Raw genomic sequence first — 22,122 nt, forward strand, 5'->3', positions numbered from 1 at the left:
CAGCTAAGCTGCAGAGAGATCTAGGGTAGGGGCACAGCAGCTGGGGGATGCATAGGCAAGGCCACCACATTCTAACATGAAGTCCTTACTGACAAGGATAGCCGTGAAACACCAGCGGCCCCACCATGTGCAGGAAAACCAACCCTGTATACTCGTCTGCAGGGCAGGGACGGTGAAATGAATTTGACCTCACAGTCGGGCGGTGGTGGCGCACGTCTTTAATCCCAGCACTTGAGAGGCAGAGGCAGGCGGATCCCTGTGAGTTCAAGGCCAGCCTGGTCTACAGAGCGAGTTCCAGGACAGTCAGGGCTACACAGAGAAACCCTGTCTCAAAAAACCAAAACAACAACAACAACAAACCCCACAATCCCCTCTTCCAACAAAACTCAAAACACCTGACAGGCACTGGGCTGGCTGGGACGGGCCACCCACACCTCTCAGGACCCCAGGGCACTAAGAGAACAGGTCTTTCACTCCTCTGCCCACCCCAGCACGGCAGGGCTCCAGGACACTGGATTGCTGGTCTACCTCAGTGCAGTCCGGTTTTGTGCTCACCACAGAGAGCATTCCCTAACTTTCCTAACAAGGTTTCTTGTGGGTCTCTGAGCCTCACAGCAGAACTTAGGGTCTTGGGGGTTAGAGGGGCAGGCCAGACAAGGACCCAGAATGCAGCACATGAGATGGATGCTGAGCAGAAGAGTGGATGGACAGAGGGACTAACAGGGATAAGTGGACATATAGGGAGGAACAGACAAGTGAACAGAGACAGATTAGTGGACTGACGGATGAAAAACAGACAACAGGCACGGCGGCCCACACATGTAAATCCAGCACACGAGAGGTGAAGGCACAGTGATCGCAAGTTCAAGACCAACCTGAGCTACAGAGCAAAGGCTGTGCCTCAAAACCAAAAGGAAAGGGGTGGGTGGTTCTGGGTGGGTGGGCAGGCGAGGATGGATAGGTGAACAGGTAGATAAGGGCCGGGTGGGCAGGTGAGGATGGACAGGTGAACAGGTAGATAAGGGCCGGGTGGCAGGAGGCTGGACGGATGGACAAGTGCGTAGATGGCACCATGCACGGGAGAGTGAATGGGTGAGTGGCCGGGTGGCAGGTGGCTGGCACAGGAGGGAAGGGTGGATGGTGAGGACAATGGACAGGTGTGGAGCCAGACGGCCACGAGCCTCACTGCTGCCCTCACCAGACCCAGCAGGGCCGCGGCCCCTCCCGGTTAATGGGAGCACAGCCTGTGCTTTGCTTACCACAGCAGAGCCAGGGGCACCTACCAGGAGGCCTGGGCGGGCTTGGGCTGCGGGGGGGCAGGAGCATAGGGTGATGGTGCACCCCTCCTGCAGAAAGAACACTCAAGACCCTCCAGCTACAAGCAGCCGGGAACTTTGGTTTTTGTTTTCAAGCTTCTAGCCTCAGGAAAGCTGCCCAGAGAAGGGGACACGGGCTGCTCCCTGAGGTGACGGCCCGCAGGCTAGTAGTGACAGCAATGATGAGCCCCGTCAGCGTCCCCCCCCCCCCCCGACACACTGAGGGGCCAGCACTAGGAGAACGGCGCCCAGGATCCCACCTGGCCCACAGCCACGCATAAGCCCCAGCCTACCGGGGACAGGGGCTGAGAAGAGAGCGACGAAGGGGCAAAAGGCTTGGGGACGGAGAGCCAGCTCTGAGCCTCTGGGCTTGTGTCCCTGCAGAGGAGACCACCCAGACCAGAGTGCAGTGAGGACAGAGCCCCAGAGGGTGGGCGGCACGTGTGTGACCCTACTGGCCACACAGAATGAAGGCAACTGGGTGGAGCAGATCCTCAGTCCCACGGGACCTTGATGGGTGAGAATGTCCAGAGATCGGGCTGGCCCATGTGCAGCGTGTTGTGGAACGGCGATTTGCTCCACTGGAACGGGGGTAGCTGGTCCCACGTGGGGCCACTGGCTGCCAGCATGCTCATGAACTTGGCCAGTGAAGAGCTGGTCACCTGGAGGCCAGAGAGCAAGCCACTGAGGTGGTAGGGGGCTCAATCTGGGGGCCCGACTCTCAGAGCACCATTCTGAAGCTGACCCCAAAGCAGATATCCCCTTAACCTTGACCCAACTGCATCCCAGGTCTGCCCCCTGACCCTGCACCTGCTTCACCCACCCTTCCCCAGGGCATGTGGCAGCTGGCTTGGGTGGCGAACCTTCACATCAATGCCACCATGGGCACGCTGGTGCAGGGCCTGAAATGGGTAGGAGCCATTGGCGGGGTTAAGGTCAGAGCGGGCAGAGATGGCGTTCTCTGCATTGGGCTTCGGGGTGCAGGCTTCACACAGTGACAGAGGGTCATGAAGGAAGTCATTGTACCTGGATGCAGATGGAAAGGATGCTAGTCACCCTTGAGAAAAGCCAAGCTCCTCATGGCACAGGGTGGCCCTGACCCTTCCTGAACTTTTTTTTTTTTTTTTTGGTTTTTTCGAGGCAGGGTTTCTCTGTGTAGCTTTGCGCCTTTCCTGGAGCTCACTTGGTAGCCCAGGCTGACCTTGAACTCACAGAGATCCGCCTGCCTCTGCCTCCTGAGTGCTGGGACTAAAGGCGTGCGCCACCAATGCCCGGCCTTCCTGAACTTTCTAGGCTTCTCCTAACACCAGCCACGTCTCAGGCAGGGTCAGATGTGGACCACCCTCACCCCTCCAAGGGGTCACCCCAGCCTTGTCACTTGACTCTTCCTGGGGGAGGTTCTCCAGGCCCCTCCTCCAAGCAGGCCAGACACCCAGTCTATTCCTCAACAGCATCCGTGGGGACTCAGGCTGACCAACCACACTTCAGCTCCAGCCTGGGTCCTGGGCAGGCATCTCCATCTCCCAGGAGAAAGGGATTCCCCAAGAGAGCAAGGAGCAAGGCCGGCCACCTGCAGGCCAAGACCTGTGGCCAGGTTCAGCAGCACTGTCACAGACAGGACATACAGGTGGCCCTCTGCACCAAGCTAGGAGTGTGCTGACCCACCTCATGAGATGGACCATGGAGTCCAAGTCCTCCACCAATGACTGGTCCCTCCGGAAGATCTGGGCTCGAGGATTCTTAGCGTAGGAGAACCAGTCTCCATACTGGGCCACCAAGGCCTGCAGCCCACTAGCGTTGAATACAGTCTCAAAGAACCTGCTGGGACAAGGGTGGTCACCCACGAGTCCTACCAGCCACAACTGACTGTGGCTGCAGCCAGAATGGGGGGGGGGCAGTCACAGTGGAACTGTGACCAGGGCCACATCAGGTTGCAGCAAGGCCCTCTTGTACTGTAAGGGATAAACCTGGGCTCTGGGTCAAATCCCACCTCAGTGTTCTCTGACCATGGAGCTGGGGGTGAGCCAGGGATCCCTGCCTCAGTTTCCACATCTGTGGAATGAGAACAGGCTGCTACAGTCATGTATCATGGTCACAAGGACCCAATGGCAGGTCCTTATATCCTGAGAAAGCACAGGATGTAAGGTAGCGCTGAGGAACCCAGCTAAGGCTGGGTTTACTGGGGCTCAGGCTGTCCCAGCCAGCCTCAACTTCAGCCTGGGTACCTCATGGGCATCTCCATCTCTCAGGAGACAGGGTTGGGTCCAGCTGAATGCCTGGCAATACCCAGTCCCAAGGTGTGGCCGTCCCAAGTCACCCGGCAGCGGCTACCAGAACTGGAGGTCACACATGAGGTACAGCTTCCCCTCATTGTCCTGCATGTTTCAAATGTCACTGGGGAGGACTCTGCCTCAGGGAGGACAGATTGGGGGTGGGGGGAGTGTGGAAAAAGGAAGAGCACATACGGGATGTTGTAGCTAGCCCAGTAGGTCGTCTTGTAGAGCTCTGCAGTCTTGTCGGCCACCACCACCATGCCCCTGAGGCCCGGAGAGATGGGCAAAGCACGTGAGGAGACCAGCTCCGAGGGCACAGCCAGTGAGGGCTCTCGGCGCCCTGAGCAGGAACTGCGCCGAGTCCCCGACCTCCCGCCCCCATCAGGGGCACCCTCCCCCAGGCTGCCCTTCTTCCCTCTGCCCCAGGGACTCACGGGATCTGTTCTAGGATGGTAAGCACCCGGCTTCCAGCACTGCGCTCCTTCGGGATGAATGCCTTGTAGTCCACAATCATCCATTGGTTATTATACCTGCCAGGCACAAGGAAGGAACTACATCAAACCTGGGACGCTTTCGGGAGAGGAGAAAAGAAAATCCTTTCCTTTTTGAGCCTCAGTTTCCCCAAGTATAAAACAAGGAAGGAGCTCGAGGTGCTCCAGTGAGCATTTAAGAGAAGGGACTGGGTAGAAGGCCCCGGCACCCCAGTGGTCCCCAAGTAGGGGCTGTGAGGCCAGGAACGCACGCACGTGCCACTGTTGAATCGCTTGAAGACCTCTGCCCAGGTGGCCCCATCTACGGCCAGGCGGTTGGCCACGACGTTCCGAATCCACTCCAGCACGCAGCCCTGGGGCTGCACATACTTCCACAGGGCGGGGTTCTTGTTGCCGATGGTGGTCTCCAGGGTGACCTGTGAGAGATGGAGTGGGCCGCAGACTGACTCCACATGGCAGCCCTGCCCTGTCCCGGGGCTCAGAAGTCAGTGTGTAAGCTTTCCTTACAACCCTAAGCTGCTCTGGTGCACACCCCTCTTGGATTCCTTGGAAAAGTGCTTGGTTTGGGGGAGACTCAGGATCTTGTACCCAGCTCTGCCTTGGGGACCAGACTGAGGAGCCCAGAATGGCACTCCTCAGTGCCTCCCTTGTCAGAAGGTGAAGTCTCCCCTAAGAGGCAGCATTTCATCCCACCCCTCCGCTCTGCTCCACGGGGAGAGCTGGTGGCGGGAGGCTACTCACCTGACCCCCTGCAGCCAGAGACATCGGGAAGACCCTAGCCCACCCAGCTCTGTCCTGGAGTCACAAGCCGTCTGCTGCCGCCTACGAAGCCCCACTGCTCCCTGGGCCCTCACGCGTCTACATAAACATGCCTTGTTCTCACTGGTTAAAACCAACGCAGAACTAGCTAGGCGTGGTGGCACATGCCTATAACCCAGGACTCAGGAGGCAGAGGCAGAGGCAGGAAGACTGTCAGAAGTGTAAGGTGAGCCAAGGCTTCAGAGTGAGACCCCGTCTCAGACCAAACAACAGAACTCGGATCAACAGCCAAGCGGAGCCTGTGAAACTTGACTTTCAAATGGCCACATCCAGGCAGCTGGTGGGTGGCCCTGCTGTAGAATCTCGACAGCTGAGTCCCAGTCAGCTCTTGCCACCCTCCTCCTGGAAGACAGGTGTGCGAGACCCAGAGAAGCTAAGAGACAAGTCTGCCAGCTGGTCGTGGCTGGCAGCCAGCCCCTCAAGCCCGAAGCCAGAGTTTAGTGCCCTGTGCCCCAAGGGTGCTAGCCTGTATCTATCTCTACACAAGGAAGCTAAAAAGAGCCAAAAGCTGGCGGGACCCACATAAGGAGAGTGCTTTAGTGTTAGAGTTTTATTTATTTTGGGGGCATTCACAGTGTCATAGCCCAGGCTGGCTTCAAACTCTTGGTTATTCTCCTGCCTCTGCCTCTCAAGTGCTAGCAATTCAGGTGTGAGCATAAGCCAGTGTTTTAAAGAGGACATTGAAGCTGAGCACAGTGCTAAATACTTTTTTAACCCCAGTCCTAGGGAGGTGGAGGCAGGAGGGGAGCTCAAGGAAATCTCAGCTACAGAGTGAGTTTGGGGCCAGCATGGGCTACATGAGACCCTGTCTCAGAAAACCAAAATAAAAAATAGAAAGAAAAGAAAAACAAAGACACCATCTAAGCTGGGCCTGGCACAGGCGTGTAACTGCAGTCTACTCGGAAGGCTGAGGAAGGAGGACTGCTGGCCTGGGCTACGTACTGAGTTCCAGGGCAGCCTGAGCCACAGAGTGATACACTGTCTTAAAAAAACCTAAATTAATAAATAAATAGAGCAAACAAACAAAAACATAAAAATAAAAAATAAAAGCTGGGTATAGTGGCTCACACCTTTAAACCCAGCACTTGGGAGGCAAAGGCAAGCAGATCTCTCTGAGTTCAAGACCAGCCTGGTCTACACAGCAAGTTCTAAACCAACCAGGGCTACATAGTAAGACTATGCCTAAATAAATAAATGAATGAATGAAACAAACAAATAAAACGAGAGTCTGAGAAGGTCACCAGTATCCTACACTGTAAAAGGGGTTGATGGCCTCCTCTGATGGCTCATTGAGAAGGCCCAAGGTTCCATTGCACACAGACAGACAGACACAGACACACAGACGTGCATGCACACACATAGAGGGTCCTCTGGGAACAAGCGGGGGAGCTTCTTGGCCTGAGGCTCCTGCTGCCTCTCACCCCCTGGCCCCACAAGCCTCCCCCACACTAGGAAGAAGCAACAGCAGGAACATGACCATGAACCCCACCACGCCTGCTGGTGCCCCTCGCATCCGCTGCACCCAGGCGCTTTCTGCAGCAAAGTCCGTCTCCTGGCAGCATCGGTCTGTGATCTCAGGCGCCAGGAACAGATTTCTAAAGGGGCCTGGATGCCAGCCAGGGAGCAGAGGAAGCAAGGCGCTGTAAACAGCAGCTCTTCAGAGTGTGGCCAGGTTAGGGGATGGGGAGGGGGAGGCAGCAGAGAGCAAGGTCACCGGCTGAAAGGAGGTGTTTATGCTGAACTCAGAAAAACAAACCAAGGTCACTGCACTTCAGGGCTTTGCGAAGTCTCCAAGACAGTGGCTCAGAGGTCCCGCACACCTCATCCTTCACTGCATCCCCAGAGCCTGTATGCTGTATCCCCAGGGAGCATGTGACTTGGCCACTCACCAGCCCACTGCCCAGGATGTAGAAGTCATCACCGGAGAAGATGGTGCCCGGGTAAGATGAAAAGACCAAGTTGTTGCCAGCAATCAAGGGGTGCTCCTCTGTCGGGGGGGGGGGGGCGGAATGAGCTGGTCAGGCAGGCCCTGTGGGGACCCCATACCCCATCCCACAAGACTGGAGTCTCAAGTGAGGAACAAGCAGTCCTCAGGGAGCCCACTCTCATCCCTTCAACCATTTGTTACAGCAACCGAGGCCCTTCACATAAAACACGTGGGTGGCACCTGTCTGGAATGCTAACACCAGGGGGCTGAGGCAGGAGGACTGCTCCAAGTTCAAAGCTACCTGGGCTACACAGTGAGTTCCAGGCCAGCCAGAGCTATATGATGAGACTCTGATTCAAAAAGGAAGAGGCGGGGAAGGCAGAGGAGGAAGATAAGGAAGAGGATGAAGAGGAGAGAAGGAGGAGAGAGAGGAAGAAGAGGAGAGAGAGGAAGAGGAAGAGGGAAGGGTAGAAGGAGCAGAGGGAAGGGGAAGAGTCCCACTGGCTGTCTCTACTGATTCCACGACAAACTTGCAATATGATGACAGCAAGATGCTCTGCGACTGCTCCTCCTGTAGCTGGAAACAGACTTTCCTTAACACTGGTGACGTAGTTTTAGAAGGAGCAAATAAAATCAAGTCATTTAAAAATGCAGATAGATCTCACTTCATCAGGAGGATCTGCGAGCGGGGAGCTCAGGGTGGGGTTGGTGTCTCCTCTGGACCCATGACATAACGTGATTGTATACAACTGAGACCAGATGAGGATAAAGCAACGAAAAAATCAGAAGGGACCTTGGAACAGCTACAAGTAAACAACCCATCTGCAGGGATAACGTCCCGAGGGCCATGGACGTCACATGCAAGAGGGCCTCGCTATTTGGCACGATTTCCCCTGCACATAGCTTCCACGTATTGGCGGTACTGTGTGGAGGGGCTTGCTCGTGCCAGGTGAGCGATCTGCCATGGAGATATATCCCCAGCCCGTAAGCAGGTTTTAAAGAGTTAAAAATGTAAGAAACCACGGTGGTGAGTGCCTGTCGTCCCAGTACCCGGGAGGCTGAGGCAGGAGGACTGCTAGCTCAGTGCCGCCCCACCATGTGCAACTGGTCTCTTCCCATTGCCAGTCTTCCGCCTGCCTCACCGGGAAGGTCTGTGGGGGGCACACACTAGAGTGAGTTCAAGGCCAGCTGGGACATGCATGCCGCTGAATGGTTCAGCGTTTGCCTGGCAAGAAGGCCCAGGGCTCAACCCCCCAGGATAGTCAGAAGAAGGCAGAAGGGTGGGTGAAGGCAGAGGGGTGGGTGGTGGTAACCTTGGGAGCCAGCTGACAGACCTTGCTTGCCAAATAGGAACTCTTGGCACAGGGCCAGAGACATGGCTCAGCTGTTAAGAGCACATGGTGGCTCCCAACCATCTACAGTGGGATCTGATACCCTCTTCTGGCATAAAGGTGTACATGCAGATAGAGCACTCATATATATAAAATAAATGAATAAATATCTTGTTTTTTTGTTTTTGTTTTTCAAGACAGGGTTTCTCTGTGTAGCGTTGGTGCCTGTCCTGGATCTCTCTCTGGAGACCAGGCTGGCCTTGAACTCACAGAGATCCTCCTGGCTCTGCCTCCCATGTACTGGGATTAAAGGCATGCACCTCCAGAGGTCCTGAGTTCAATTCCCAGCAACCACATGGTGGCTCACAGCCATCTGTCATGAGATCTGGTGCCCTCTTCTGGCCTGCAAGGATACATGCAGACATTACATTGTATATATAATAAATTAAGAAAAAAAAAAAAAAAGATTTGTTTCTTCTCAAGTGGTTTTTTTCCTTTTTTACCATACTGGTCTCTTTAGGCTCCTCCTTTCCTTCTTTCCCCCTACACACACACACACACACACACACACACACACACACACACACACACACACACACACACGGCCACTACCGTCCAGACAAATAAATAAATTAAAAACATAAAAAGAACTCCTGGCTCCAATCCAGAGCCCCGCCCAAGGCCCCACCCCTGTGCACCACCCTCTGCTGCTCCCTCTTCTCACCTCTCGGTCCCTCCCGGAACTGCAGGCGGTACTTCTTGATGATGCGAAGCATGTTCTGGTAGGAGTTCCATGTGTTGTGTGCCACCAGGAGGTCACGCCCACCTGGCAGCAGCTTGATGAGAGCAGAGCAGGACCCGGAGCCCAGGGAAGCCTTGGTTTTGGTCTTATTCAGGGCCGGCTCTAGGTCTTCCAGGTCTCCGGCGATCTGCAGCAGGCTGAGGAGGCAGGATGGGGGGTCAGCGGCTACTCTGCACCCATGTCACAGCTCAGGCTCCAGGGGTCAGGAGACCCACTGTGTTCTGGGAGCAGGAAATGAGCTGCTGGCCTAGAACCGGGGTGACTGTGAGGTTCATGACTCCTTACCCACCCTGCGCAGGCTGGGGCTGGGCACTTACAGGAACCCCAAGGGTTTGATGGTGAACTTCCCAGTTGGGAAGGTCAAATGGCCTTCGTAGCTGTCCTCCAGGCCTTTCAGCTGCAGGAGGGTCAGCCGCACCTAGGGGAGGGGCAGAGGGAGGATGAGCCCCTCCCCCACCCAGTTCACCCCTTCTATACCACTGCAGGGATCTGACCTGGCCCAGGGGTGCTCAGCAGGCTCCAGCCAGCCCTGACCCCTTTCCTGCTTTCAGTAACTCAGCTAACTGTATGACACAATCCTCACGCTGACCCCAAGTCCCCCTCACTTAAGAACCCAGGTCAAAAGCCACCTCCTCAGCAAAGCCTTCCAGTTTGGCCAGACCCTAGTCTTAGATGCTGGCTGTGTGGCTGACCCTGGCACCTGCCCTGAGGCTGTCTTCTCCCCACGGCCAGTTCTGCCTCAGCACCTGTGACTAGAGGCATCACCGTGCCTCTCACTGGATCTTGGCTGGTGCGGGGCAAGTTAAGTCCAGGCAAGATAGATGGGCAGACTGGGTGGGGACGGATGGACAGGAGGGGATGGGTAGACAGGTGGACAGACAGAAGGATGGATGGGTTGATGTGTGCATGTGGGTATCTAAGCAGATGTATTGCTGGGTGAAGGAATACCTTAGTAAGCAGATGCATGCATGGATGGTGGATGGATGGGACAGAAGGGGGTACATGGGTGATCTGGAGGGTAGATGGGTTGATGTGTGTTGGTGAGTAAGCAGACATAAGCGTGGTGGGATGAGTGGGTATGTGGAGGGAGACAGCCTGAGGCAGAGGGGCAGTAGATGAGTTGGCAGGGAGAACTATGTATAGGAGGATAATGGTGTCAGCACTGGAGGATGTAGGGTCATCCACAGAGGCTACTGCCTGTGCTGTGCGGCTAAACCCTCGGGTCTCTAGAGAATTCACAGGTTCAATGGCCTTGGCACTGACCACCTAGCCAGCAGCCCAAGGCTAAGGAGCCTGCCACCCAGGCCTAGCCCTCAGCATCCAGTCAGTCAAAGCTCAGCCCAGGCAGGGAATGCAAAGGCTGGCATTTTTCTCCTGCCTCCCTTTCTGAAATGGTGTTTGCCTTACCCAGCCTTCCGCCACCTCCCTGGCAGTGAGAGCCACATGCCACCACTTAGCTACATCTAGGCTCTTTGACAGCAGGAAGGCAGAAAGGGCTGGGCATCCGGGCCAGGATGGGCAGCTGGAGGTGCATCAAGTGGACAGATGGAAGGATGGCAGCCGGGGGAGGAAGGCTGCAGATGCTGGCCGATACGAGAACGGACTGGACGTCTGGCTCACTCAGGACTGCACAGGACACGGGCACACCCAAAGAGTCACCTCCCCTCGAACAGGGCAGCCTGGCCCACCTGGTGCCAGTACGGAGAGTCCTGGTTAAGCTCCATCTCCCTCTGCATCCACTCCAGGTTGGCCTCCAGGAAGCTCTTGAGCTTCTCACAGTAGCTGACTTCATACTCGAAGGGCCCGCAGTAATTGACCATGGAGTTCATCCAGTGCATGTAGATGAGCTGTGGGGAGGAGGCAGGGCGGCTGCTGCTCTCTGTACAGGACGCTAGGACTCGCCCCAAAGTGCAGAGGCAGCCCCTAGCCTGTGTGGCTCTCAGCCCCCTTCAGGGCCCAGAGCCTGTTAGGTCGCCCTCTTCTGGGGCCTGTGATATGGAAGGTCTAGGCTAGACCGCGCCTTCTCTGTTGCTGGGACCTGGGTGAGCATTGTAGTCCACCATCAAACACAGGGGTCTTGGGTCATTTCCGCCGGGTTTGTAGCACTGGGAATTGGACACAGGGCCTCGTGCAGGCCAAGCAAACGCTCTGCAAGGCCACTGGACAACAACTCAGTCCTCAGGTCTGGCTTTGTTGTTTTGTTTGGTTGTTTGGCAGTGGGGGTCTTAAGTAGATGAGGCTGACCTTGAACACCTGATCTTCCTGCCTCCATCCGCCAAGTGCTGGGATTATAAGTGTGCATTATCAAGCCTGGCTATACAATGCTGGGGATGGACTCTGGAGCCTGTGCCTGCTAGGCAAGCTATCTACCAATGCCACCACATTTCCAGCTATTGTTTGGATTTTTAGACAGGTTCACACTCCTCGGCCTCTGGCCTGCTAAGATTACTCCAGGCACTGTGAGCATATACCACCACTCTTGGCTGGACAAATGTGCGCCTGGGCAGCTCCCTACTCTGTTCCAAGCATGGAGGACAGAGGGAACAAGACAAAACCCCTGCTGACTCACTGGGCCAGAAAAGTGCGCCAGGCTGTCGGCACTGCCCAGGTGCAGTATGGGTAAGCTTGGGCTTGCCTACTGGGGAGGAGACTGCAGCCAGCCTACCCTGTCCCCAGCTGATGGACATCAACTCCTGGAGATGTGAATGAGGTTATCCCAGGCCACTCAGATACCCCAGTTCCCCGCCAGCCGACTACAATAGCATCAGTAAGCCTAGGTCAGCCTGAGCCAACCTAGAATAACCAGGGCATGGAGCCGATGCTCCCCAGGAGGAGGCCTGCTGGCCTGTGGCTCATGCTAGTGAGTGGCCTCACACAGATGGGCATGCTGCAGCCTCCAGTGCTCTGAGCTAGGCATGTGGTCGCTGTCCGCACACAGTGGTCCACTGGGCAGCATTGCTGGGAGGAGAGCGTGAGGTTTCTGAGCTTGTCCTAGAAGAGGACTCTGGGACCCTGCTCTCTTCCTCCTCCATTTTTGCCTTCTGGCTCTGCTATGGATCTGTCCCTGCCACTGCTGTCGAGACCTACCAGAGGCCCAAAGTAACGATCGACCTGGCTTTGGGCAGGAACCATGCAGAACTATCCATGAGCCAAACAAAACAAACCCTTGCCTTTATGAGCTCACTGTCTTGGGTATTTCATTACAGTGAAGTGAAGCCAACACATCCATTTTACAGCTGGGGAAACTGAGGCACAGGTGGGCAAATACCCGTGTCCCCAAACACTGAGACATTAAATCATGGGGCCAAGATTGGAGTCCATGTCAAGATGGGCTTTTGCCAAGTCCCAAAGCCCCACACTCTCGGCACCTGCTGAAGGTAACTTCCAGCCACACCCCACCCCACTAGGAAGCCTCTCCACCACAAGGGCCGCCAGCACAGTGACACACCAAATCCTGCTCACCCCAGGCCCTCCCAATGGCCTCTGTCCTCTTGTGCCTTCCAGAGCCTCCAGAGCACTGCCCATTGCCTGCCCTACCTGAGGGTCAGGCTGGGCTCAGCTGGGGACTAGACAATCCCCTGCAGGAGGAATAGAGTTAACTGTAAGCAGTGGAGACCTGGGCCAGACAGAGCTGGGTTCGAATGCTGCTCCTTAGCTTGAATGGCTGTTTAGCCTTGAGGAAGCCCCTTCACCTCTCGGGACCAAAGACTTACAACCTCTCCCCAGTGGAGGCAGCCAGGCCACCCTCAGGAGCTGAGACCAGTGAGACGACACAGGCAAAGTCCCAGGCACATCCCTCAGGATCCTGTCACAAGAGCCCTGTGGCCCTGTCTCAGTGTCCCCAGCAGGCTGTGTGTCCCTTGGGAGAGGGAATTGCATCTCATGCTTTTCTAGAGGCAAAGGCTCCTGAGAGGCCTGGATGGTGGTTAAGCTTATAAAGATCACCACAGAGGCTACTCCCATGATCCCCTGCGCCCCGACAGCACAGCTCACATTCTCCACAGTCCCTCCCTGTCACTGCTCCATCGAGCTCCACCAAGACAGGGCCTCCAGCCTTTGGACACCTTTTACATGTCCCTGGGTCACCAAGAGGATCCATACTCAAATACTCTGTAAACTGATGCCCAGTAATTCTCAAAGTGGGTGTCCACTTACCACCCACAGCCATGCTGACTTCTGCAGGGTGGGGCCCCTGATAGTGACTGCCATCTCTACAGTTCCATACCAGGTAAGCAAGAGACTATGCTGTTTGGAGACTCGACACATGCAGGACAGATAGTTAACAAAAGTAGGAGCCACGTGAGGTGATGTGTATCAGTGCTCAGGAGCTAAAAAGGAGTGTCACAAGTTCAAGGCCAGCCTGGACTACAGAGAGAACTCAAGATTAGACTAGGCAAGCTTGTGAGACTGTCTAACTGAAAAGTGCAAAAAGCCTGAGCGGGGAGATCAGCGGGAGAGTGCTTTCTCAACATACATGATGAGCTCCTGGGTTTCCTGGGCTTCATCTCCAGTATCAGGAAGGGGGGAAAAGGCACACCCCTGCAATCCCAGCACTCAGGAGGCTGAGGCAAGAGGATTTCATGTTAGAAGTCAACCTAGACCACACAGTAAGACCCTGTCTCTAAACACCTTAAAAGGAGGCTGAACAGATGGCTCCATGGCACTTGCTTCTCTTGCAGAGGGCCAGAGTTCAGTTCCCCACACCACTGTAACTCCAGCTCCAGATCTGACACTCTTCAGTCTCTTTGAACATCCACATACATGTGGCATGCTCTTACACACACACTACACACACACACACACTACACACACACACACACACACACACACACCAATATAAATAAAAATAAATCTTTAGCCAGGCGGTGGTGGTCCATGCCTTTAATCCCAGCACTCAGGAGGCAGGGACAGGCGGATCTCTGTGAGTTCGAGGCCAGCCCGGTTTATAGAGTGAGATCCAGGACAGCCAGGACTGTTAAAACAGAGAAGCCCTGTTGCCAAAAACCAATAAATAAATAAATAAATAAATCTTTCAAAAATACCAAAGGGGCAGAAGACATGAAGGCAGAATGGGGAACCACAGACCATTAGGGTGAGAAAGGGGCTGCTGGGAGGTGTGAAGAACAGAGGAAGCAGCTGGGGGACACGCGTGAAGTACAGAACTTGTATGTATAAACTGTCATTGGGGCCATGGAGATGACTCAGCAGGTACAGGTGCTTGCCACCAAGCCTGATGACCTGAATTCAGTCCCTAGAACTCACACCATGAGAAGGAAGGACAGACTCTGGGAAGTTGTCCTCTGACCTCTACATATGCATCCTGACATAAGTGCATCCCCCCACCCACAGACAGACACAGACATACATCAAATACATTCAACTACGACAATCGATTTTACAATGTCACTGAGAAACCCATTAGTTTGTACATTAACTAGAAACCACCTTTTTAGATATACGAACACAAAAGAAAAGGGAAACATTATGCCGAGTAGCAGGTTACAAGAAGGCTTGCACTTCCCAGCAGGCATCCTGAGCTGGGGGTTCCACCCCAGCACTGCACAGACCAAGTGGTGACACACTACTGTGACCCCAGCACTAGAGATGGGAGGCAGGAGAACCATGAGTTCAGGGACATCCTCGGCTACACACCGAGTCTGCAACCAGCCAGGGCTACAGAGACTATCTCAACGGAAACAAAAGCCAGGAGGCGGCGGCGGCACCTCCACTGTATGACCACACTTCTGTGCGGTGTTTAGAATAACAAAATGCAAGCCATGCCGTTGGCCCTGGTGGTGCCCGGGGCTGGGTGGAGTGTTAGCTGGATGGGTTCCTTCTGGGTGATGAAGACACTCTAGACCTGGCAGTGGTCCAACTGTACAACCTGACAGGTGCACCCAAAACCACGAGATTGCACTGTTTTTCCTCCCCTCCCCCCTTTTTTTTTTAAATTTAGCTGCCACCAACTTTTTTTTTTTTAAAGATTTATTTATTTATTATGCATACAGCATATATGACTGCAGGCCAGAAGAGGGCACCAGATCTCGTTATAGATGGTTGTGAGCCACCATGTGGTTGCTGGGAATTGAACTCAGGACCTCTGGAAGAGCAGTCAGTGCTCTTAACCTCTGAGCCATCTCTCCAGCCTCCCTCTCCCCTTTTTTGGAGGTGTGTGGTCAAGACTGTTCCTGAACTCCTGACCCTTGTCCCTCCATCCCCCAATTGCTGGGACAACAGGCATGAATAATAGCCTAGGAATTTTTGTTTCTTTGTCTCTAGCTCAGGCCACCCTCAAACTCAGCAATCCTCCTGCCTCAGCCTCCCAACTCATGCAATAACAAGATTGTTCCACCATGTCCATTCAGGTGCTGTTTTGAAGAACAGGCTCTTTTCCTCCCCACCTACATGGAGGACAGGAGGAGGGATCCATTCACACAACAACACACACACAACCCCACTGAAAGCCCTGAGGATGTCCTGGCGTGGCTGGGGGCAGGACCCCAGACTCCCCACATTGGCCTTACCTCCTCGGACACAGAGGCCTCCACCACACCAGCTGCATAGGCCTGAAGGCTGTCATTGTAGCTTCCATTTGTGCCCAGGTCCAGATAGGCCCACCTGGAGGGGAGAGGGAGGACACTCAGTCAATATCGGGGACCTACAAAACAAGCCTCCACAGCAGACCCGTGGTGGCGGGCACCTGGGGTTTGACTTTCCATCCCTTACACCACAGACGACATCCAGGGCCTCGTGTGCGCGTATGCGCTCCAGCCCTGTTTTTGTTTCTTCAGACGGGATCTCACTATGGAGCCCAGGCTGGCCTGGAACTCCAATCCTCCTGGCCCGGCTTCCTCTGTGCTGAGACCCCAGGTGTGGGATACCAGGCCTGTCCAGCCTCTGGTTAGACCATGAAAACAGCCTAGTGAGCAAGAGCTGCCCACACAGATGTCGGCCTGCCGGTCTGTACCTGCATACCCACTGCCCACACAGATGTCGGCCTGCCGGTCTGTACCCGCACACCCACTGGGCCAGATCCCTAAGACAGGAAGTGCCGGGTCACAGGATGTATCCCAACCAGAGACTTACCTGCCCCCTCCCCCACCTATGCCAACTGATGTCCCCAGTCATGCTGGCTGGCACTTTCTAAGCTGGCAGTATCTGGCAACCACGTCCCATTTGTCCAGGGGCAACCCCACAGTCCTTCGAGTGGGCACTGCTGGTGGTCCCACTACATGGGAGAGGAGGGGACTGAGGCCCAGGGTTTGCCATCAGTGATGCATGTCCTGTATCATGTCCTGTATCATGTCCTGTATCCTCGCTCTTCACTGTGAGCCTCTGCAACGTCTCCACCCATGGTCACGTGCCCTGCTCACACGTCCATCTGTGTTGGGCACATAGGTGGCTTGCTTTGCCCAGTGGGACAAGAGAAGAACTGACAGAGCGCTGTTAAGAAGATCAAGAGGCCGGGCGGTGGTGGCACACGCCTTTAATCCCAGCACTCGGGAGGCAGAGGCAGGCGGATCTCTGGGAGTTCAAGGCCAGCCTGGGCTACAGAGTTCCAGGAAAGGCGCCAAGCTGCAGACTCCCACTGCCCTCTGTGCCTCTGCTGCTGTTGCGGAAGGACATCGCAGGCAGCCCACAGGTCCCAGGAGCGGACAACAGCCGGAGCAGAGCGGGTCCACACACACACACAGTGGCCCTAGTGGCTCAGGTCCACGAGGGCCAGCAGCTGTTGGGGCCGTTTGTTATGGGGCACTGCTGCCCAGTGCTAACTGATACACTTGCAGGGCCAGTGGTCGCCAAGGGCAGAGCAGGACTTCTGTCAAGTCACGCCACCGTCATTTTTACTTGTTTATTTTTGAGATGAAGTCTCTCACGGAGACCTGGATTTCCCCCAAAGCTCCACCTCCCCAGCATGGGAGTGCTATAAATTATCGCCTCGATCCTTGTTCTCATTTTCTTAATAGAATTGCCTTTAAAATAGTTCTCCCAGAGGCTGGAGAGGTAGCTCAGACATTATGACCTCTTGCAGACGACCCAAGATTAGTTCCCAACACCAACATTAGGCAGCTCACGAGAGCCTGGGAGTCCAGTTCCAGGAGCTCCAACCCCTTCCTCAGGCCTCTGCAGCCACCTGGTACGTGAACTCACACAGGCATATACACACACAGATAAATATTTTTTTTTTCTTAAATAACTCCATTGGGTAGGGGTGGGGTGCAGCCAGGTTGGCAGAATGCTCACCCAGCACACACCAAGCCCTGGGTTCTGTCCCCAACCCTTCATAAACTGGGCATCTGGTCACATGACTATATTCTTGGCATTCAGGAGGTAGTGGCAGGAGGATAACAAGTTCAAAGTCATCTAGAACGGCCTAAGCTACATGAGACCCTTTCTCAACAACAACAAAAAAAAAGGTGTGTGCTGGAGTCAGTGAAGTGTTTGTTGGCTCTCCAAGCATGGAGAGCCACGTCAAAGCTGGATGTGGAGACCCACATAAATAAAAAGCTGGTGGCCCATATTTGTGATTCCAGCATTGAGGAGGGGGAGGACACAGGCAAATCTTTGAGGCTCCTTGGCCACCCAGCTTCACCTAATCAACGAGTCCCTATCTAGTAAGAAATCCTGTCTCAAAAAACATGGTAGACAGCACCTGAGGAACAACACCCAAGGTAGACCTCTGGCCTATACTCACCAGACACAACACACACACACACACACACACACACACACACACACACACAGAACAAAACACACACTACACACACAGAACAAAACACACACACAGAACAAAACTCACACACAGAACAAAACATACACTACACACACACACAGAGAACAAACAACACACACACACAGAACAAAACATACACTACACACACAGAACAAACAACACACACACAGAACAAAACATACACTACACACACACAGAGAGAACAAACAACACATACACACAGAACAAAACATACACTACACACACACACACACACACACACACACACACACAGAACAAACAATACACACAACAACAACAAAAGAAGCCCAGGACGGAGCTGGAGAGGCAGCTCACCAGTGAAGCACTTGATGCTCCTGCAGAGGACCAGGATTTGGTCCCCAGCATCCCCACTGTGGCTCACAACCTTCCGAAACCCCAGGTCCAGGGGATCCGAAGCCCTCTCCTGGCTCCTCAGGCACTGCATACACATGGCACACAGACGTGCAGGCAAACACTCCAACAGCAGCAGCCCAGGGGAGACATGAGAACACACCATAACCCCACAGGGTGATCCTTCTAAAGTGCCAGAATGCTCACCACCAAATAACCAAGTACTGTTGGGCAAGATGGTGCACACCTGAGGCAGGAGGATCAGAAATTTGAGGCCAGCCTGGACTACAGTCAGACTTTCTCACACAGACACACACTACTCTTCTAACGACAACAACAAAATGATTTAGGAAACTGGAGGGATGGCTCAGCAGTTATGAGCACTTGCTGCCCTTGCAGAGGACCTGGGCTCTGTACCCAGCACCCACATGGTGGCTCACGATTACCTATAACTCCAGCTCCATGGGATCTGACACCCATGTTCTGGCTTCTGCAGACACCTGCACACATGTGAACACACACACACACACACACACACTTCTAAATTCTATTCATGGAATTTTTAAAGACAGGATCTTCCTATGTAGCCCACACTAGCCTCATAACAAGAACCTATTTCAAAATTTTAAAAATAACAAGGGCCTGTGGCGTTCGGTTCTGTCATAGAGTACTTGCCCAGCATGCACGAACTCCTGGGTCTAATGCCCACAGTTCTAGAAGAGACAGAGAGGAAAAAGAGGGGAAGAGGAAGCCGTAGCATGTTTTAAAAAGCTAGGCCATTGCTGAGGTGGGTAGGGGTCTCAAATGTCTCCTAAGGCCACTCTCTCCTGTCACCAATCCTTTGGCAGTGCACAGGATCCTTGGTTGCCTCCCCACACAGCAGGGTTCTCTCTAGCCACTCTCCAATGGCTCCGCCATATGACCCGCTCCCAGGCTGCAGCAGAGTCAAGATGCTTCCTGCTTTCCTAACTTGCCCTCCCTCCCTCCATTTTCCACTGTAGACAGCCTTCTGGTTGGTGGGATCCAGTTGAGAAGCAGGAAGGGAGTCAGAGGCCTACCTTCCCCAGGGTAGAGGCCACAGCTAGGCTGGCACAGGCTCTACGATGGGACATCTCCATCCACAACACACCAAATCCTAACAGTCTCAGGGCTGCGTTGGGTGTTGGTTCAAAGTCAGACTCATGGGCCCTCAAGATGGCTCAGTGGGTAAAGGTGCTTGCCACCAAGCCTAAGGACCTGAGTTCGATCCCCAGGGCCTATGAATTGCCCACACACATCATAGTACACATGCCCCCTCACCTCCTGCCTCATAAATAAATAAATGAAATGAAACAATTAAGAGTCAGACCCAGAACAGCAGAATGGAAGGAGAAGGGGGGAAAGAATTTACCCTCAACAATCCCAGAATTGGCAACGGTGAAACCTCCAGAAAGAAGGTGGACTCTAGTTCTAGGAGAGTCTAACTCCTGACTTCTGCCCTCCAAAAAAAATGAAACAGGGGTTGGGGATTTCGCTCAGTGGTAGAGCACTTGCCTAGCAAGCGCAAGCCCTGGGTTTGGTCCTCAGCTCCAGGTGGGGGTGGGGGTGGGGGGGGTGAGACAGTCACCCCCCCCAGGTTGGAGCTCCCACTGACAGGGGGACCAGGGCAGGCCAGAGGTCTTCCATTTGACCTAAGTCCTCACAAGTCCTCAAGGGTCTGTTTCCCTGCCTATAAATAAATCAGCGTCTCCCACTGTGAACTCCCTGTACTGTTGGAGGCTCAGAGTGAAGGGGCATATGACGTAGGAGAGGAGGTAGAGGGCAGAAAAGGTGCCAGCATGAGAGGCCTCGGTTTCCCCAGTCAGTCATAAAATGGCCGAAGGACCCTTAGTCCTTTCAACCAACAGCGATGTTCTTTTTTTTTTTTTTTTTTTGGTTTTTCAAGACAGGGTTTCTCTGTGTTGTTGTGGTGCCTGTCCTGGATCTCGCTCTGTAGACCAGGCTGGCCTCGAACTCACAGAGATCCACCTGACTCTGCCTCCTGAGTGCTGGGATGGAAGGCATGTGCCCGGCTACAGCGGTGCTTTCTAAGTCCCAGTGAGACTGTGGGGCCCCTTCAGCCCCATTTTAGGCAAGAAAACAGGCTCAGAGAAAGGGAGCCACTTGCCCTGGGTCACACAGCAGTAGATCTGAGCCTGGAAGAAATGTGCAACACAATCAAGGAAGACCCTTCCCCACTATCATGAGCCCCATAACTGGAAACATTCCTAGCCCACTTAGATGTCCTCCTGAGTCCAAAACCTCCTCCCCATGCACACCTTACTCCTGTGCCTTCACATCCAAGCAGGGATTCTTCGTTCCCTCTTGGCTCTGCTGAGACCAGGACAACAATGCGTGAGTCAGCAGAGGACATGCTACCAGATCAAGTCACATGGGGTACCCCTGATGCCAGCCAGAGCTGCGGTTCCCTTCAAATGGTCAGCAGCCTTCTCCCCCTGGAAGCCTTCCTGGACTGGCCACACCTAGCTGTCACCTCTGCTACAGCAACCTTCCAAGGACCACCAACACTGGAGGTGTCTTTAGCATCTATCTGTGTCCCCCAAACCTGTGGAAGCCCATGCTGCAGGAAGGAGGCGGTGTCCTCTGGGCATGAGTATATCCAGGCCCGGTGGGGGGCCATGCAAGGTTCTGGAGGCCTCCCCCAGGATTGCCTGAATCTGGTTTTCCAGGCAGATTGCTGGGGCTTGTCTGTGTGTGTGTGTGTGTGTGTGTGTGTGTGTGTGTGTGTGTGTGCGTGCTAGTGCGCGCGCGCGTGCCCGAATCTTGTTTGGCACTGGGTCCTTGAGACCACACACCAGAATAAGAATGACTGAGCACAAGGCGTCATTCCTGGTGCAGACCCCGCCCCGCCCCAACAAGAACCCACCTTTAAGTTCTGGGTTCACAGTGGTGATGTGGGGACCCAGACTGGCAGGGGAGTTAGTTAGTGAGAGACAAGAGATCGCAGGGACAACCTGTGTCCCCCAAGAGTGACCCTGATCGTATTGATGAGCTCTGTAGCATCGGGCCATGAACTTGTCCCTGGATGGGCAGAAGCAGCAACAAGGATACTGTCTCCGCTTGTGAACTTAGGGGCCCTACGATCCCTCTGGTTTGGAGCTAGGCTCATTCCTGGCACCCTGTCTCTGGAGGAGGGCAAAGGCCTGGCCTCCAGGACAGCTGTCACTACCCCTCAGGCTGGAGAGCCTGGTGTGGTGGTGGCGGTGGCGGGCGCACGCCTCAGCCGGGTCTGTGTGAGCTCCAGGCCAGCCTGGTCTAACACAGCGAGTTCTAGGCCAGCCTGCCCATGTGGGCAGAGGGCAGGCTGGTCACAGCGGTCCCCCGGACCCCGGGGAGAACGCCTATGGTTAGGGACAGGAGTTCATGTGTCACCCATAACTCTGGGCCCGGACCTGGCGGTGGACTCCCTAGGTCGGCAGCCCAGAGCCCTGTCATCCACCAGGCCCACCCTTACCCGGTGTCGCGGATGGCGTTGGTGAGGTTGGCCCAGGCTACCGCGTCGGGATGGAGGCCGTCCACCAGGCGCAGCTGACCCGACCCGGCGTCCAGCAGCAGCGAGCGGACTCGGGAGACGGGCGGGTCGAGGCTTTGGCGCCGCCCGCCGGGCCCTGGTGCGGGGAGAGCGCCCGCCGGGCCGCTCAGCAACAGCCCGGCCAGCGAGGCCAGCGAGGCCAGCGAGGCGAGCGCCAGCGCCCGCCTCAGCGCCCGGGCCGCCGGGCCACCGGGGCTCCCGTCCACGGGGGCAGCCATCGCGTGCCTCCGCCGGACCCCGTGACTGTCACTCCGGAGGCGGGGCCGGGGCGGGGCCTGCGCGCGGGCTTCCGGGGTGGGCGTGGGGAAATCTGCGAGCCGGAAGGGGCGGGGACCACTTTAAAGGTTCCCAGATCGGTGCCGAAAACCCGCTTGGCCTCCTTCCCCGGGATTGGCGTATTCTTTTTTTATTGTTGTTGTTCGTTTTGTTTTGTTGTGTTGTGTTGTGTTTTACGAGACATGTGTCTCTGGCCCTAGCTGTCCTGGA

At 55.0% G+C, this 22,122-nt stretch overlaps 1 protein-coding gene across 1 annotated transcript; it reads right to left on the minus strand.

Moving 5' to 3' along the window:
• Positions 1-201: 201 nt before the first annotated feature.
• Plbd2 (phospholipase B domain containing 2) lies at positions 202-21,882 on the minus strand. The gene is made up of 12 exons (XM_006970791.4): positions 21,559-21,882; positions 15,484-15,577; positions 10,648-10,806; positions 9,277-9,377; positions 8,882-9,096; positions 6,789-6,886; positions 4,336-4,496; positions 4,024-4,119; positions 3,782-3,853; positions 2,982-3,134; positions 2,180-2,342; positions 202-1,978 (listed from the first exon to the last, which is right to left on the minus strand). The coding sequence occupies exons 1-12, from the start codon at positions 21,852-21,854 to the stop codon at positions 1,811-1,813; spliced, it is 1,776 nt and encodes a 591-aa protein (XP_006970853.1). The 5' UTR covers positions 21,855-21,882; the 3' UTR covers positions 202-1,810.
• Positions 21,883-22,122: the final 240 nt, after the last annotated feature.

The sequence above is a fragment of the Peromyscus maniculatus genome, chromosome 23 (assembly GCF_049852395.1).
Source record: "Peromyscus maniculatus bairdii isolate BWxNUB_F1_BW_parent chromosome 23, HU_Pman_BW_mat_3.1, whole genome shotgun sequence".
NCBI lineage: Eukaryota > Metazoa > Chordata > Mammalia > Rodentia > Cricetidae > Peromyscus > Peromyscus maniculatus.